This window comes from Rhipicephalus microplus, chromosome 2 (genome assembly GCF_043290135.1).
Source record: "Rhipicephalus microplus isolate Deutch F79 chromosome 2, USDA_Rmic, whole genome shotgun sequence".
Taxonomy (NCBI): domain Eukaryota; kingdom Metazoa; phylum Arthropoda; class Arachnida; order Ixodida; family Ixodidae; genus Rhipicephalus; species Rhipicephalus microplus.
In genome coordinates this window covers 168,181,788-168,199,288 of record NC_134701.1, presented here as the reverse complement: position 1 = coordinate 168,199,288, position 17,501 = coordinate 168,181,788, and the positions used below count along the sequence as shown (strand labels likewise).

Sequence of the window (17,501 nt, the reverse complement as noted above, 5' to 3'; positions counted from 1 at the left end):
CAGCTCGATGCACAGCTGCACATGCAGCGTAAAGCTTTTAATTGAACATTACATTCGGTTAAGTAATTGCCGTTTTTGATAATCTCTGAATGTGAGCGCACGTTTAGCGAACGCAGTCGAAACACGAACACCTTTCAACACGGCCCCCCATACATCCAGGAAGACTATTTCCAGCCTGCAGGCTGGCCGGGCTGACGCGGCGAGAGTAACCCCGGTAATTTGCAGTACAAATGCCCAAGAGCTGCACCCGCTCTGTACGTAAACAAGGAACGCGGAGATAACGAGGAATCATGAAACTCTAAATTTTGCCTTGCACTCTAACGTGCGGTGGCAGTGTTACAAGCGTCAAAGGCAAGCTTCGGTGCGACGCAGCTTTTTTGTTTTTTAATGCGAAGCATTTCTTAGCGAATGTCGGTGACTTTGAGCGTATCTATCTATCTATCTATCTATCTATCTATCTATCTATCTATCTATCTATCTATCTATCTATCTATCTATCTATCTATCTATCTATCTATCTATCTATCTATCTATCTATCTATCTATCTAGTCGCCTACGACCTTTAGCTCTCCTGGCCGTTTCAATAATGGTATCAATACCAAACTTGCTATGGCATAACATGACTGTATGAAAAACATATTTCATTAATCATAACATGAAAATCATGACATGTATGTCACGAATGTGATGATTTACATTTCATGGTACTGCAGCTCTCGCGGTGGTTTCGTTCATGTGGCATGTTGCAAAACTGGCTTGGTATGGCATGACTGCATGGCAAACACAAGCGACAGACCCTAATATGTAAATCATTACATGCGTGTCATTTAACAACATGACTACATGTCACGCTCATGATGCGCTCACGGCAACTTAGAAAACGTCACGTATAGCAAATTTGAGATTACGGTACGTGAATGGATAACGAAGATATGTGACTGGTGCAAACATGATAATCATGAGATGTGAGTCAAGTAACAACATGACTACATGCCACGCCCATGATGCGCAGGCGGCCGTTTCGCCCGCTTCACTTGTACCAAATTTGGTATTACGGGACGCGAATAGAAGACGCAGGTATGATACTGGTGTAGACATGATAAACGTGAGATGCGTGTAATGTAACTACCTAACTACATGTTGCGCTCATGATGCACTTGCAGCCATTTCGCTAGCTTCTCGTGTACCAGACTCGCTATTACGCGACACGAACGGACGGCATAGGTAAATGGCACATCAAAACATGATAATCACGACATGCGTGTCGTATAACAACATCAATGCATGCCAAGCTCATGGCACGCTCGCGGCCATTTCGCTAGCTTCGCATATGTCGAATTGGTATTACGTGACGTCAAAAGATGACGATGGTATGTGACTCGTGCAAGCATGATAATCATGAAATCCATGTCATGTGAGAACATGACTGCATGCCACGTTCAAGGCGCCAATACATTCATACGTGACGTGGTGCGCCTGCTCGTGGCGTTCACTGTGTCGCGTCACGCCGGCGTTGCCACGCCAGGTGCCGGTCGTGCCAAATACTCGCAGGCGCACGCCGGGCTGCGTTGCTTTGACGCATGCGGGTTTCAGCGCGTCCGGCGTTCCTCCGTCACGAAAAAATGTAGACGCAGTGTTCTGTGGGTAACGCATCGGCGCTTAATGCAGCATGCCACATTTCGTGCCGGTTGCCATCAGGCCGCACTGACGGACGCTGGTCGCGACGGTCGCACCTGGCGTCACACTATAGAGTGCTCGCGTTTTGCTAAGGTAGCGTCGCTGTGCCCAGCGTGCGCGCGCGTAAACGATACATTGGAGTATACTGGGCTATTCATGATGCGATTGCGGCCTTTTTCCTAGCTGCACATATACCAAATTCGGTGTTACGTGACATCAATGATTGACGAAGGTGTATGACTGGTGCAAACATGATAATCATGACACGCGTGTCATGTAAGAACGTGACAACATACCACGCTTATAGCGTGCTCGCGGTCGTTTTGATAGCTGCACATATACTAAATTTATAATTACGTGAGCGAATAGATGACGGAGGTAAACGACACATCCAAGCATGATAACCTTACACGTAAGTCGTGTACGGCATAATTTACCTCAACCTCGTAACATTGTGCTGATTTCAAAATGTCATTTCAATATTTCTCATTCGTGCTTCGCATATCATCGATTCCCACTGTACATAGGATCTGCCATTTTAAATGCGAAGCATTTTTTAGCGAACTTCAACGACTTTGAGCGTATCTATCAACCTATCTATTTAGCCGCCTATGACTTTTAGCTGTCCTGGCCGTTTGGATAGTGGTATCGATACCAAACTTGGTATGACATAACATAACTGCATGGCGAGCATATTTGACTAGTCATATTAAGAAAATCATGACATGTATGTCATGAATGTCATGATTTGCATTTCATGGTCTTGCAGCTTTTATGGTGGTCTCATTCACATGGCATGTTGTAAAACTGGTAAAGTATGCCATGATTGCATAACAAACACAAGTAATGACCCTAACATGAAAATCATGACATGCGTGTCATGCAACAACATGACTTCATGCCACGCTCATGATGCGCTGGTGGCCGTATCGCTAGCTTCACTTACACGAAATTTGGTATTACGGGATGTGAATGGATGACGAAGGTATGAGACTGGTACAAACATGATAAACATGAGATGCGTGTCATGTATCAACATGGCTAGATGCTACGCTTATGATGCGCTCGCGGCCGTTTCGCTAGCTTCACAATATAGCAAATTCGGTATTACGTGACACGTTCGGACGACATAAATAAATGACACATTCAAACATGGTAATCACCACATAAGTGTCATGTAACAACATGACTACATACCACTCTCATGATGCGCTCGCGGCCGTTTCGCTAGCTTCACATATTCCACATTTGGTATTACGTGACGTCAATTGATGACGAATGTATGTGACTGGTGCAAACAAGGTAACCATGAGATGCATGTCTTGTGAGAACATGACTACATGCCACAGTCAAGGCGCTCATACACTTCGACGTGACGCGGTGCGCGTGCTCACCAGCGTTCATTTCGACGCGTCACGCCCGCGTTGCGACGCCAGGCGCCGGTCCTGCCATATAGCCGGAGGCGCGCGCCGCGTAGCGTTGCTTCGAAGCATGCGCGTTTCAGCGCGACCAACGTCCCTCCGTTACGACAAGAGGGAGACGCAGCGTCGTCTGGGTAACGTATTGGCGCGAAATGCAGCATGTCGCATTTCGCGCCGGTTGCCGTCGGGCCGCACCGACGGACGCTGATCGCGCCTGGCGTCAGACAATAGAGTGCTCGCGTTTTGCTAACGTAGCACCACTGTGCCCAGCGTGCGCGCACGTCAACGCTACGTTGAAGTATATTGGGTCCTTCATGATGCACTCACTGCCGTTTTGCTATCTCCACATATACCAAATTTGATGTCAAGTGACGCCAATGTAGGACGAAAATATATTGTGCAGTACAACGCGAACAAACCACAGGTACGCCTTGAGGCAGCGAAAGCAGCGTGTTCTCAGCAGCTGAGCCGCAGGATTGTCTTCTTTGTTCTCGAGTCAAGCCAGAGGCCGACTACCTGGTTTCCGCTAAATTCCCACATCATCGTTGCCGTTCACATGCAGACCCGGGTCAGTATGACTGGTGCAAACATTATAATCCTGACACGCGTGTCATGTAAGAACATGATAACATACCACGCTCATAGCATGCTCGCGGTCGTTTCTCTAGCTCCACATATACTAAATGTGGTATCACATGACCTGAACAGATGACGGAGGTAAACGACACATCCAAACATGGTAATCATGACACGAAGTCATGTACGCCATCAATTACCTCCACTTCGTAACGTTGCGCTTATTTTAAATGACATATCATCATTTCTCATTAGTGCTTCGCATATCACCGATTCCCACTGTACGTAGGATATGCCACTATATGTGAGTTTTTTTTTTTAATATGGGAAGTGACATTACTTATTTCGGCATATTTGCAGTGTATGTGCATATACACACGAAGGCCGTATATTCTACCTAAAAATTTATTCTTACACAAAATTTTGAAGGAAGGGTACCGAGAAAAGGTAACATGATTGTTCCACAACTATATATTTGGTTTTTTTTTTTTTACATTTTTAAAATACGCTGCTACGGCCAACATGAAGATACCATTCCGTGGAATAGTAATGGCGGCTGCAACCACTTGGACGGCTCATTTGACAGGAGGCAACGTGCAAACAGCGTGGTTCAAAGTCCGGCGAGTATATGGGCCTCGATTCTTCGTAAACATTAAGACGGCAGAGAAAGCGCAATGGCGTGCCCTTTGAACGGTGTTATACATGCATGACGCCTCCCGCCTCCCGTGCAGCAATCGTGTGAGGCCTAGAGGTGTAAGGCTTAAAGAATGGAATGTAGCAAAAGCTTTGGTAACAAGAAAGGTACAATGTTCAGGCCATACTTTTGTTCTTTGTGCTGTTAATGATAGGTGCATGTGTGGTCCTATATTGCTCTGACTGAATACAGAACCGCATATGACTGAACCACAGTTTGATTACCGACACCCTGACACAAACCTTGTGGGGTGCTCTAAAGAGAAGCACAGTGTTTGTGTCGCAGAATCTGAGTACGCTGCTACACTATTGGAACTGGTTTGCGGAACTTGTACAGCTGCACGCAAAACTAAATTTGGGCACTACCTCTGAATAATTAAACCCTTTGCCTTTTTGCATGCTATAAAGCTGCTTCCAATATTTTTAGGCTGAAAATATTGCTTCGCTGTGTCAGTGAATTGCGATTTCTGTTGCTTTTAGCTTGTAGAACATAAAGACGGAAAGCGCCCATTTTTTTTACCTGTTTAGCTCCTTTCAGCGTAGGTCATAATGTTTACACTACTGTTCAAAAAGTAAATTGTTTCACCTATGTTCCTTGGGTGGGTTGTACGTTGGTTTAGTTTGTTCTACGGAAGAAATGAGCCTCTTGAAATAGTATTCACCTTCTGTCGTACTTATAGCTTGGAAGCATGTCAACTTCTTTGCTAAGAATGCTTGTAGTGGTGCTTCAAAGCCTTCTTGGCTGATCTCGCTAGAACTTTTCTTGTATTTATTGATTTTCTTGTATTTGCGGACTGTCTCATGGTAAATCATGTTGGTGCAGCAATACAGCACGTCTGCAATGTCAAAGAATTGGTTGACTCAAACCTAGGACAACGAAGGCAGCCGATTGCGCAGGCATTACGTTGAGCGCATCCACAATTTTCCATAAGTGTTCGTACGAAGAATAAAAAAAGTTTTAGATTCATGCACACGTGGTGTGAGCTTCATTGATTCTCTAATCGCTCATAATACTATGAACTACACAGGCTGGACTGGCGTGAGCTGAAACTTTATTTGTGGGGAGGCAGTGGGGTGCAATCATACTTTATGTATGTTCGTGCTTGTGTTTGTGTGTGTGTGCATGCAGATGTATAAAATACAGTACACGTACAGATAAAAAATATCGAAAGGGGGTTAAAGTCCTGTTGCGTAACAGCCAACGCGCCACACGCGCTGATATGTGATGTGTGATATGTGATATGCATCGTGTTACGTCATCACTAGGTTGCTATAAAAGATGAGTGCGTAGGAAATAAAGGGCAGTGTTCTTTTACGGCATCAAACGAGCTGTTTCCATGGGCTGCTCTGCACGAGTTGGCTATAACAAGCCCCCCCCCCCCCCCCCCCCCCTGCAAGGTTGGGCTCTAGTGGCCGCCAGCTGGCCACATGCTAATTTTCACTGGGCCGAACGTGGCTCCACGGAGGCTGGCACTCGGCCAGGTCATCCAATGAGGTTGGCTCTCCGTCGGTGGCCATACATCGACCAACGTGAGGCCATTCTCAATCCCCATACGTGGGCAGACGCAACGCCACCTAGACGACTGAAGGCCCCCGCACTCCTCCTTTTCAGCCGTGTGACGTCACCCAACTCTGCCCTAGGAAGCGAGCCGCCGCTCCTCAGGAAACGTTCGGGCGACCTGCGTGAGATGGCGCTAGCTGCAACTTTCCCAGCATTTCTCGCTTTTACTGCCTCTGTGTTGTCGGTGCTGTGTTGCTAGAGAGCTCCTCACTGGCCACGTGTGCCATTTTTCTTCGCTGTTCTTCGTGTGGTGCTAAATATTTTTGTTTTTCGTGCCTTTCTTCCACATATGCGGAAGAATGGGACGTCCTTGTGTACCGAACTGCAAAGGGAATTTCGACACTGGCCCCAAAGTACGACTCTTCGAGTTCCATCGCGAACCTGAGCGGAGATCGGAATGGCAGCGAGCTGTGCGGCGCGGCGACATAGATGTTGCAAAGCTTAAGAATCCACTGGTAAGTGTTTGTTTTTACGTATGTCACCCAAAAATATTTGGGCACAGAAGATTACTGAGAACGGTAACTTTTTGCAAAAACTCGGCTGATAGTAGGACCTATCAATGTGGAAGGAGAGAGCTTTCTGTGTGCATATTTTTCACGTGGTACCTACAAAATATGAGGGCATTTACGCATTTTACATGCACGCTACTTGCTGTCCTGTGGTTGTTTTTCTTAGAACTTGTTGCTGAGCTAGTTGGAAACTCGTCATGTAGGTATTTAGCGCAACTTCGTATTTTTTTGAAAAACACGCTCACATTCACACACACATCTACGCAAATTTGAGGTGCTTTTTTCGAGCGGATGCGTGTTTTTCGACGGAATACGAAGTTGCGCTAAGTACCTGCAAGATGGGCTGGTACTTAGTGGATTTCGCTCACTAGAATTGCAAGTGTTAACGTGAGAAAGCCTATGTCAGACCGGAGTTGTGACATCATTTCGTTTGGTTGCACGCATCAGCGCAATTTCGTTTACAACGGATTGTGTTGCTGCACCCTTCCAGGTATGGAATAAGACGCCGCGATTTTTAATATCGACGCCCGAACTGTCCTAGTTTGATTACATGGGCACAGAGGCACAATTCGCGTGGAAACAAACTGTTTTTGAATTATTTCTTTTGTGCAGGTATGTGAATGTCACTTCAAGGAGGATTATCTCCGCACAACCACAAAGTATACCGATTGCGATAGTCGCACCAATGAAGTCAAGATGAAATTGACGCAACTCACTCACGGTGCTGTACCTAAAATTTTTCCGGGCAGCCCTGACGACCTGTCGGATACTCGCCAATCGAGAGAAGAACCAGGAATGAAGAAAAAACGAAGAGAAGATGAGCAACTTCAGAAAGCTATTGAGGAGTCCATGCTGGCGCACAAGAAGGAGTTGGAAGCAAACAAGTTAACATGCCTATATGACAACTGTTCGCCTGCACCTGCTACAAGAAAAGAAAAGTATTGGTCAGTTGTGAACGCCGACGGCCATGCCATCTTTGCGCACATGGAGGCAACAATAGAAGAAGCTGCGAACCTTATTTCGTCTATAATCATATCGTCGGATATGTGTGTGCGCGTCTTTGTGGGAGGTGCTCGCCTTACGTCAGACGAACGGCTTGGCATTCCAGAAGCAGTTCACGACATGCGTGTGCTGGTTCAACTTCCGGATGGCGTACAAGAGTACTGTCGTAGAAGAGAACTTGGAAAAGATGAAAAAGTGAATGGAGTGTTAAAGCTTGTGGTTTCCCTCCTCGAGGATATTTCTAAGGAAGACCTTCTGGAGAATGAAAGAGTAGAAGCAATAATGTTTCTTAGGGAACAGTGCCAGCTCCTGATGTGCCGAAGCAAAAGGTATTCAGCTGAACTGTTAATTCTTTGAACTGTGTTTTACACTATTTCTCCCCATGGTTACAACTTTTTGCGAAGCAGTGGTAACATCATATTGCCTTACCCTTCGACAATTAAGCTTGTATGTGCCACCCGGGATGTGAATTTTTCGAAGGAACAAAATCAAGAAGGGCTCTTACAGCACATGAAAAAAAGGGCCAGCCTAATGAAGTTGCATGAAAGACATGTCACGTTGATGCTTGATGAAATACACTTGCAACAATTCTTTCACTACAAGGCAGGTAGTTAGCAGGAGCTTCTGTTAAAAGCACAGAACCAGCCAAAAAAGTGCACGTTTTTATGGTTCAGAGTTTACTGTCAGCCTTTACAGATGCAGCACACATATTACCTGTGTCTAAAATTACAGCTGAAGAACTACATAAGGTGCTAAGAGAAGTGTTAATCATTCTTGAAGATTGTGGCCTTCAAGTAGTGCCCGTAATAACAGACAATAATTCAATTAACAGAAAGGTAATGTCAATATTCGCAGAAATCTACTATTCAGAAATAGTGTATCTTCATCCAACGGATCCTCAGAAACCTTCATTTCGCATTGTTGACGCAGTGAATTTGCTAAAACGCATTCGAAATAATTGGATTAACCAGAGAAATTCTGACAAGTGCCTGTATTATCCACATTTCGATTGCTTTGATGAGGAGAACAAAAGGCTGGAAGGTGCATCGTTCACAACATTGAGAAAACTGCATGAAGCTGAAAAAATTGCTTGAAAAATTGCATGAAGCTGTGAAAATTGCTTATGGGCTAACTTACAGGGCTCTGAACCCAAGTAACCTAGAGCGGCAAAATGTTAAGCTCGCTCTCAAGATATTTAACACCTTCGTGTCGTCGGCTTTGAGAATTCAAGATGAAAGTTTCAGTAGTCTAGGTGGCGTTGCCTTGGGCCAGCGTTGCGTCGAGCAATTTTGTACCACTGGGAAGGTTGTGCAGATGTCACAGAAACTGCCCCTTATTACCGATGGATTACCTTGTGTCTCATTTCTTATTGATATGATGGGTTTAACGTCCCAAAACCACCATATGATTATGATAGATGCCTTAGGGGAGGACTGTGAAAACTTCGACCACCTGGGATTCTTTAACGTGCATCCAAATCCGAGCACATGGGCCTACAGCATTTTCGCCTCCGTTGAAAATCTGGCCGCCACAGCCAGGATTCGAACCCACGACCTGCCGGTCAGCCGCTGAGTACTTTAGCCACTAGACCGCAACGGCGGGTCTCAAGCCGTATTACCCTCCCATACTAATTTTGTTTATCCCAAGTTAAGGGGGTGGTTATGAGAGCACAGAGACGTAAGCGGCTAGATAGATGGAAAATATAGATACACAGATAGACGCTCTAAGTGCCTACATTACACAAAGAAATGCTTCGCATTTGAAACATGGTTGGTTTGAGTCACTATGAGGGACAATCTTTTCATGTGTGCAGTCACCGGATTTCAAGTTCTAGGTAGTTGTCGATCTATTTAACGCCCCGAAACCACGATATGATCATGAGGGACGCCATAGTGGAGGGTTCCGAAAATTTGAACCCCCGCAGTTCTTTAACGTGCACCTAAATTTAAGCACACAGGCCTCAAGCGTGTTTGCCTCCACAGAAAGTACTGCCGCAGCGGCCGGAATTTGATCCCGCGACCTGGTCAGAGATACCTTGCGGTTAAGAATCATTTGTCGTAGTGCAACAGAATGTACTGAGCTTCAATTCGGGAGGCTCTTACCTGTACCGCCAAACGTCTTCCTGACAGTCGACGTCGTCATGAGGTTTTTTTCTTGGAGTCCATCGGCGACAAAACCGCTCACGACAACGGATACCATCATCAGGAAGTAAGGGATCTCCTTTGCGTACCGGATCTGTTAAATAATGAAGGAAAATATTTCTTATGCAAATCTGCGAACCAAAGAGTACGGGGATGCTGAAAATCATCACAACGTTTGAAAAATGCCAGCCATCACAAACGTTCACGCTAAGCATGTGATTTATCGCTGAAGTTTGCCATAAAGTATTAAAGTATGACCATATCCGAAGTAATGTTCAATTACTTTCATCTTTCTTGGAATGTGAATCGAGCCTTAATCTTTAATTTATTAGTGTAAAACCGGCTCAATAACTACCCGCAAAAAATACTATCTCCATGAGGTCAAATATAGCATCACCTTGAGATGTGGCCTTCTCTTAAGGCTGCGCTTCTGAGCATCAACTACTTTATTTACGAGCGACTTTACGGCATTACGGTCATCGCAATCGGAAAGCCACACATTCAGACGAACTTATCTGTCCCGATGCCTCCAGTCGGCGAAAACGTGATAATAACGCGATAACGTTCAAGCACTCGTTTCGCAGAAGTTCTGGTGTCGGCAGCGGCATCGTTGCTTGTGAGCAAAAAGTCATCATCTTCTGCGTGACCGAAAAATCGAGAAGGATCGAAATCAAATGTATAATAAAGATCCTAGGCCTGAGTAAGATTCGAACGCAAATCGTTTACGTGGCAATCGGGTGTTCTACCGCAAAGCCACACTTTTTTTTTTCTTTATTGCCTTCTTGACTTACAGGTCAAGCTAATATGACAATCACTATCACACGTGTTTCATGCGTGATAACGTGTCAAACAAAGATATTGCATCTTCAACACAGTCGGTAGTCTTATACACATCTCGCACTTTTATAACAGCTTCCACGAAACACTCATTAACGGATAGAACTCTCAAATCACAGTGTCTGTACGATAGCATACTACGCCAAACCGAATGAAGACCAAGTAAAAATATAACATCCAAATTTTGCACAGAACTATCACAAGGCAAAAAACGAATTTAATATGAAGTAAGAGGTAAATCTTTTTTTAAAGTCCTCTGTAAAATGTTCCGAAAGAAAATAGCGTTCTTACAATCAATAAACACATGTTCAATGGTCTCAGGTTTGTTACACAGGAGACAGCTGATTCCCCATGGTACATACATCCCTCTCTCTTCAAGCCACGTTTTTACTGGCAAGGTTCCCGTATGAAGTTTAAAAAAGAAGCTTTTCACATTGGGTGGTATACACATGTTTTTCACTCACTTTAGTACGTCATGACCATATGATTTTTCATACTCTGAACGGTACAGGGGCACAGAAAAAAAACATTCTGTATTAGGTATTTCATAAGGCGCTTTCTTTTCACATTAGATAGGTAATCTATCGAAAACCTCGCCCTTAAGAAACGATATGAGAACACAACTTCGCGCAAGAACGGTGAGAAGGTGTGTCGTTCTCGCCTGTCTGGGGGGGGGGGGGGGGGATAAACAACAAGAGGGAAGGCAGGGAGGTGAACCGGGTACATGCCCGATTTGCTACCCTACGCTGGGGGAATAGGAAGGGGGCTGAAGATACAAAGAAGTCAGGCTTGGGGTGTAACAGCGTTGTTTGAAATAAAGAACACAAAAAAGAGTCTCTCTGGTCTCTAATGAGCAGGAAACGTGATATTGCTTGGTAAAGAAACAGATGGCACAGAGACAGCCCTCCTTGCTTAACTCGCCGAAACAAGTTCGTTCTAGATGTTCTCTCCCACGTAGAGCTCCAGATGAACGTGGCGATGATCCTGTGGACTTCGTGAATGCTTTTATGCGTACAACTAAGTACTTGCAAAAGGTATATTATTTTAGCAGCCAGAAACACGTTGCATACAGCTGACCAAGAGAAAATTGATAAGCCACGACCGCCCCATCCTTCGGCGCAGTTTTTCAGCCTTTCCAAGCCAAAATGCTTCACTGTCTTGATGCCTGTGTAATGGTACCCCTAGGTAACGACTAGGTGTCGTGAGCCACTGAATATTTCCAAAGAAACTGGGCGTAAGATCCCAATCACCATGCCATAAACCAATGCTTTTCTCTTTGTTCATAAAACTTCCACTCGTGTCACAAAACCTTTGAGTGATATTTAATAACGAAGTGACACTCTCTCTATCAACAGCAAAAAAGGCAATATCGTCGGCGTATGCCAAAACACGCACTTCACATGACTGCAACCTGAAACCATTAATACCGTGTGGTGAATAACTTTCTGACACAGTGGCTCAAAATATAGAGCGAAAAGCAAAGGACTTAAAGGACACCCCTGGAACACGGAGGGAAGTACTTGTATGCGCTGTGAGAGTTCTCCATTTACAATAAACTTGTGGTGGAACTTTTGTATGCCAATCTAATACCTTTACATATGATCGCACCAAGACCAACGTACTCAGCTAGCGTGAAGAGTATATTGTGTGGAACCATGTCGAAAGCCTTGGCTAGATCAATTTGCAACATAGCTACTTTTAGAAGCCCAGTGTCACAATACTCTAAAATGCTCCTGGCAACATGAATATTCGTGAATATGCTCCTACGCTTGATGCCGCAAGTATGATGTGACCCGACCAACTTGTATATAACTCCTTGCAACCTCCTAAACAGAACTTTCATAAACACTTTATAATCTACGTTTTCTAGCGTGATTGGCCTGTATCCTGTCACTTTGCGTAAAACATGTTGCTCTTTCCCTTTAGGAATCAGCACAGTGTGTGCCCAATTAAACGATGGAGGCAGAGTTCCGCGATCTTAAGACTCTGAAAAAACCTCATGCAATGCGGCGGCCATATCCTCCTTGAACGCCTTGTAAAAGGCGGCATTAATGCCATCTGTACCAGGTGATTTGCCCATGCCAAGATCATCGATAGCCTTCTCAATTTCCCCTATACTAATAGACGTTTCCAATAAATTTGTGTCCTCAGCATTAAGTGTCGGCATTTCTATCAAGAACTCATCTACGAAACCCGGCTCCCTTGGTTCGCGATAAGCAAACAAGTCCTGATAACAGTTTTCAAAAGCTTTCATATCTTTATGTTCTCTCAATATTTTACCATTCCATTCTATCTCTAGTATGTCGTCAGCTCGCGCATATGCCTTTTCATCTGACGAGGCTCGCTTTGTCAGGGCTTCACACACGAGGTATCTCTCAGCTCTTGGTCGTATAATTGCGCCTTTATATTTATCTTTTCAAGACATTCAATTTTGTTTTTGACAACCTGCAGTTGATGTTTAAATAAGCCCGGGTTTTCTGCTTCAATTTTCACCAAATCATTTAGCTCTGCCCGTAGCTCACGTTCCTGTTTTCGAGCTTGATACTGCATGTAGCAACCACACTCTATTGCCTTCATTTTTATCTTTTGCTTAAATAATTCCCATTTTTTCGTGGCGTTCCTTTCTCGGTTTTTGAAAAAATTCTCGATTTCCTTCTTTGTCTTATCTACAAACCCTTCGTGCGTAATTATCTTGGTATTCAGTTTCCATGTTTTCCATACAACCTTCTTTTTGCACTTTCTACCTATCTCAAACGAGACTAAGCAGTGATCACTGAAGGAAACAGCATAAACGTCATAGTTGTGACATAAAGGTACTATCTCAGAACAAACATATGCTCGATCTAGTCGTGCGTGACTCGAACCTTGAAAATGTGTGAAGTGTTGGCGACTGCCACCCTTCGCAAGCAGAGCTACGTCATGTAAAAAGTACTTATTAGGCTGTCTCTAAGCAAACTAACGCTTTCATCACCTAATTTAGCAGTATACGTGCAATCTTCTAGGGTCAAAACACAATTGAAGTCACCCAACAGAATCACACATTTCTGACATTCAAAGTACGCTTGCATTTCCCGAAAAAACAAACATCTGTCTCTCGAATTTGTAGGTGCGTATACACAGATAACTCTAAATTTAGTGTCCCCGTAACAAAAGTCCCACAAAACAAAACGCCCATGTAGGCGACTTTTGACCTCTTCCACTACAATACCAAGAGAGTTCTTGACAAAAATAATACATCCGGCTGATGCTCCCACTGCATAGCTCACACACGCATTATACCGCAATGAAAATTCTGCTACCAAGCTATCAGTCGCGTCCTCAGTACCAAACCGGCGTCATCGTCGCCGGTTCGGGGACATGATCAAGACGCATAAGACCCCGGTTTTCCCACTGCACGGTATACGAGACATGGTAAGCGCAGCATTGTAGTTTTCATCTTTGTCATGAACATGGCTAGCATGACTGCGCCTTTACGCATTGGTACGCTGAATGTACGTGGTCACGGAACGCGTCGCAAACAGTACCAGTTGAAACGCTTGATGCAAGAAAAAGAAGACCTTGACTTGCTCGCGGTCCAGGAGACTAAAGTTAGTACTGAGGACCACAGAGCCACACTTGCACTTGAGAAGAGTGAAAATAACTTCATCTGCTTGAAAACGCAGGCCTTTTGCTTATTCGCAAAAGGAATAATCATGGCTTAATGAGCTCTACGCAACCCTACCTACATATGGACATTCTAGAATATATTTAAAATGGCCAATGTTGCGTGCAGAGACGTTGGCTTTCTAGCGGTACACAATAAAAAATTTCACACCCAAAAGGGTCTAAAAAGGGTGCTTTTACGAGAAAGCGCCATTTGCAACACCCATTAGCACCCTTAAATGGTCGATTGATAAAAGCACCCCTTTGTTTGGGGGCTTGGCTCAATAGCACCCTAAAATAGGCTCTAAGGGTGCTTTTGTGCCTGAGAAGCGTGTAGGTGACGATTAATCAGATGGAATATGCAGTAAAAGAAGAACACATAATTATAATATTTGGGATTTCACGTCTCAAAAACCTCGATATGATTATGACGGTCGCCCCGCCATGGTGGTCTAGTGGCTAAGGTACTCGGCTGCTGACCCGCAGGTCGCGGGATCAAATCCCGGCTGTGGCGGCTGCATTTCCGATGGAGGCGGAAATGTTGTATGCCCGTGTACTCACACTTGGGTGCACGTTAAAGAACCCCAGGTGGTCAAAATTTCCGGAGCCCTCCACTACGGCGTCTCTCATAACCAAATGGTGGTTTTGGGACGTTAAACCTCACAAATCAATCAATCAATCAATCGATTATGAGGGTCGTCGTAGTGGAAAGCTCCAGCGATTTTGACCATTTGGTGTTCTTTAATGGGCAGTGATATTGCAAAGTGCACAGGCTTCTAACTTTTCGCCTGCGTCTTAATTCGACTGCCACGGCCGGCAACGAACCGGCGACCTACGAATTGGCGGCCGAGCGGCGTAGCTACTGCACGAATATGTGGACCTTGCCTTAAATGACGGCCTGATTGACTTAGAATGTGTAAAGGTGCTCTCCGAATACAGAAGAATGCCAGCAGAAGCAAATCGCGTTTCATCTATAGTGGCAATTAACTAATAACTAATTAACTACGTAACTGATAGACAGGAACATAATGATAATGTTCCCCCGAGTATGGGTGTGTGTGCGTGAGCCTGTGCACGTGTTCGTGTGTAAGTGCGAATGTGTGTACACCCGTGCATTTGTGCGCGCGCGTGTATGTGCGAGTCCGTGCTTGTGTTAAGCGTGCCTGTGCACATGTGTACGCCAATGCATGCGTGCGTTTATGGTTGCGTGTGTGTGTGACCGTATGTGTATATACGTGTATGCGTGTGTGTCTGTGAATAAGTATGCGTGTGTATTAGCCCGTGCGCCCTCGAATTTCGTGTGTGTGTGTGTGTGTGTGTGTGTGTGTGTGTGTGTGTGTGTGTGTGTGTGTGTGTGTGTGTGTGTGTGTGTGTGTGTGTGTGTGTGTGTGTGTGTGTGTGTGTGTGTGTGTGTGTGTGTGTGTGTGTGTGTGTGTGTGTGTGTGTGTGTGTGTGTGTGTGTGTGTGTGTGTGTGTGTGTGTGTGTGTGTGTGTGTGTGTGTGTGTGTGTGTGTGTGTGTGTGTGTGTGTGTGTGTGTGTGTGTGTGTGTGTGTGTGTGTGTGTGTGTGTGTGTGTGTGTGTGTGTGTGTGTGTGTGTGTGTGTGTGTGTGTGTGTGTGTGTGTGTGTGTGTGTGTGTGTGTGTGTGTGTGTGTGTGTGTGTGTGTGTGTGTGTGTGTGTGTGTGTGTGTGTGTGTGTGTGTGTGTGTGTGTGTGTGTGTGTGTGTGTGTGTGTGCGCGCGTGCGGGGGGGGGCACAGCTTCTTAGTGTTTAAGGTCCCACACCTGTTCAGACTGGGAGTCTATATGGGAGGTGGCTTAAAGAAGGGCGGTGGTCAACGCACTGTACACGGACTATGCAGTACATGGAAAACAGCTGCACATTCTCGTACCTCATCATTGCTTACCAACTTGCTGTGGTAGCTGATTAGGTACGCTGAGGCGCTTCTACGCTCGAAAACGTGGGTTATGACCAATTCACACGGAAAACTGTCACTGCACTTATGCACAACCATCGTTTATATTAACAACATTTTACAAGAACGTGCCCTGCCTTAGCTACAGGTGCTTAGCTAGCTCATTGGGCAACCATATGGAATTATGTGCTGATCATATGTGGTCAGCAAAAAGTTTGTTATAACAACCTCGGCACGTTTCGTGGTGCGTGACAAGCCTTCTAAACATCCGCGACTGTGAATTGATTTGTTGCAGCTTCAACTACGCATTCAGTGTTTGCGGCTCCATACGAGGAATCGCCAGACACGGACAATGCGAAAAGAAATTCCTCTGAAAAAAGGTGTAGCGATGCTCTCCCGCTAATGCCACCGAGGACGAAATAATTATTGTTTCTGGCCATTACAGGGTGCACTTTGTTTTCCGCAGGTATTGCTTCACTGTTTTTCGCCCACTGCAATCGCATTCCGTGAAACACTCAAAGAACCCGAGGCTGGTAAATAACCTGCGCCGCTGTGCGGCGTGGTGGAAGGAGAGTTGCCATTTACAAGTAGTCATTCTTGAAGCGCAATTCGATTTCCTTCCGTGTCGAACCACCACCCACCATATGCGCATAGCGTTTGCCTTTCAGCGCCCTCTTGGCGGGTTTCCCGCTCACCTTAGGCCCGTTTATATTGACCCCACGAGGGCGCGTTGAGTAGAAATAAACAAGTTTTCTGGACTCGCCCTCCCCATGTATAAGCGGACGCGTCGGGGCGGAGAGTCGTCGCGGCGAGTCCCGTCGACCCGGAGACAGGTGGTAGGTTCACCGAACTCGCCGCGCTCAGAAAGGACATGTATAACCGGTCGCGCTGAGTTGACGGCTCGTGACCTCTCCCGCCCGTCGCGGTCTCCGCTTCCCCATCACTCCGACGTTGCTCTTTCTCTGTCGGCCGGTACGCGCGCGCTAGGCACGATGACATCCTCGCGGGCTCCACGCACCATGTGGACAGATGATGAAATAACGACGTTGCTAGCTTTAGTCAACGAGAAAAAACTGAGTGATTTGCTCGATAGCAAGCGGCAAAAAAATAAGGACATAAGGCTGCGGATACGCATGCGGCGAGCGCTGTGCCGCAACAGAACCACTGCTGCCATCGAGTTGTGCAGTGTTAGCCAAGACACCAACACAACCATAAAGTACAGCTGGTGCAAACTGAGAAAAAATACCAAGACAGCCATCGCGGTGGCGGAGCGACAACTGCGTAAACAACCGCAGCCCACAGCGGCGAGAGCGCAGGTAGAGTGTACTAGAAGCTAGTACACTCTAGCGCAGGCTTGGAGGAGCGGAAACCGGTACCGGAAGACGGGCTTTCAGCTCGCCTCGACGCAAAGCGTCGCTGCGATCACCGCTCACCTCAACTCGTCCGTGCGAGTTCATATACACTCGGGCGCGTCGAGGTAAGCTGAACCCGTCACTCAACTCAGCCCGCCCCCGTCGCGTCCATGTA

General features: G+C 45.8%; 1 protein-coding gene across 2 annotated transcripts in view; it reads right to left on the bottom strand.

Annotated features, from left to right (window-relative positions):
- Positions 1 to 17,501, bottom strand: part of LOC119169665 (vesicular glutamate transporter 3) — a 230,896-nt gene that overhangs the window by 15,942 nt on the left and 197,453 nt on the right. For both annotated transcript variants that reach the window (XM_075887091.1, XM_075887090.1), the window contains exon 9: positions 9,543 to 9,675. In XM_075887091.1, coding sequence (XP_075743206.1) covers positions 9,543 to 9,675 — 133 coding nt within the window. The remainder of the gene's footprint in view (positions 1 to 9,542; positions 9,676 to 17,501) is intronic.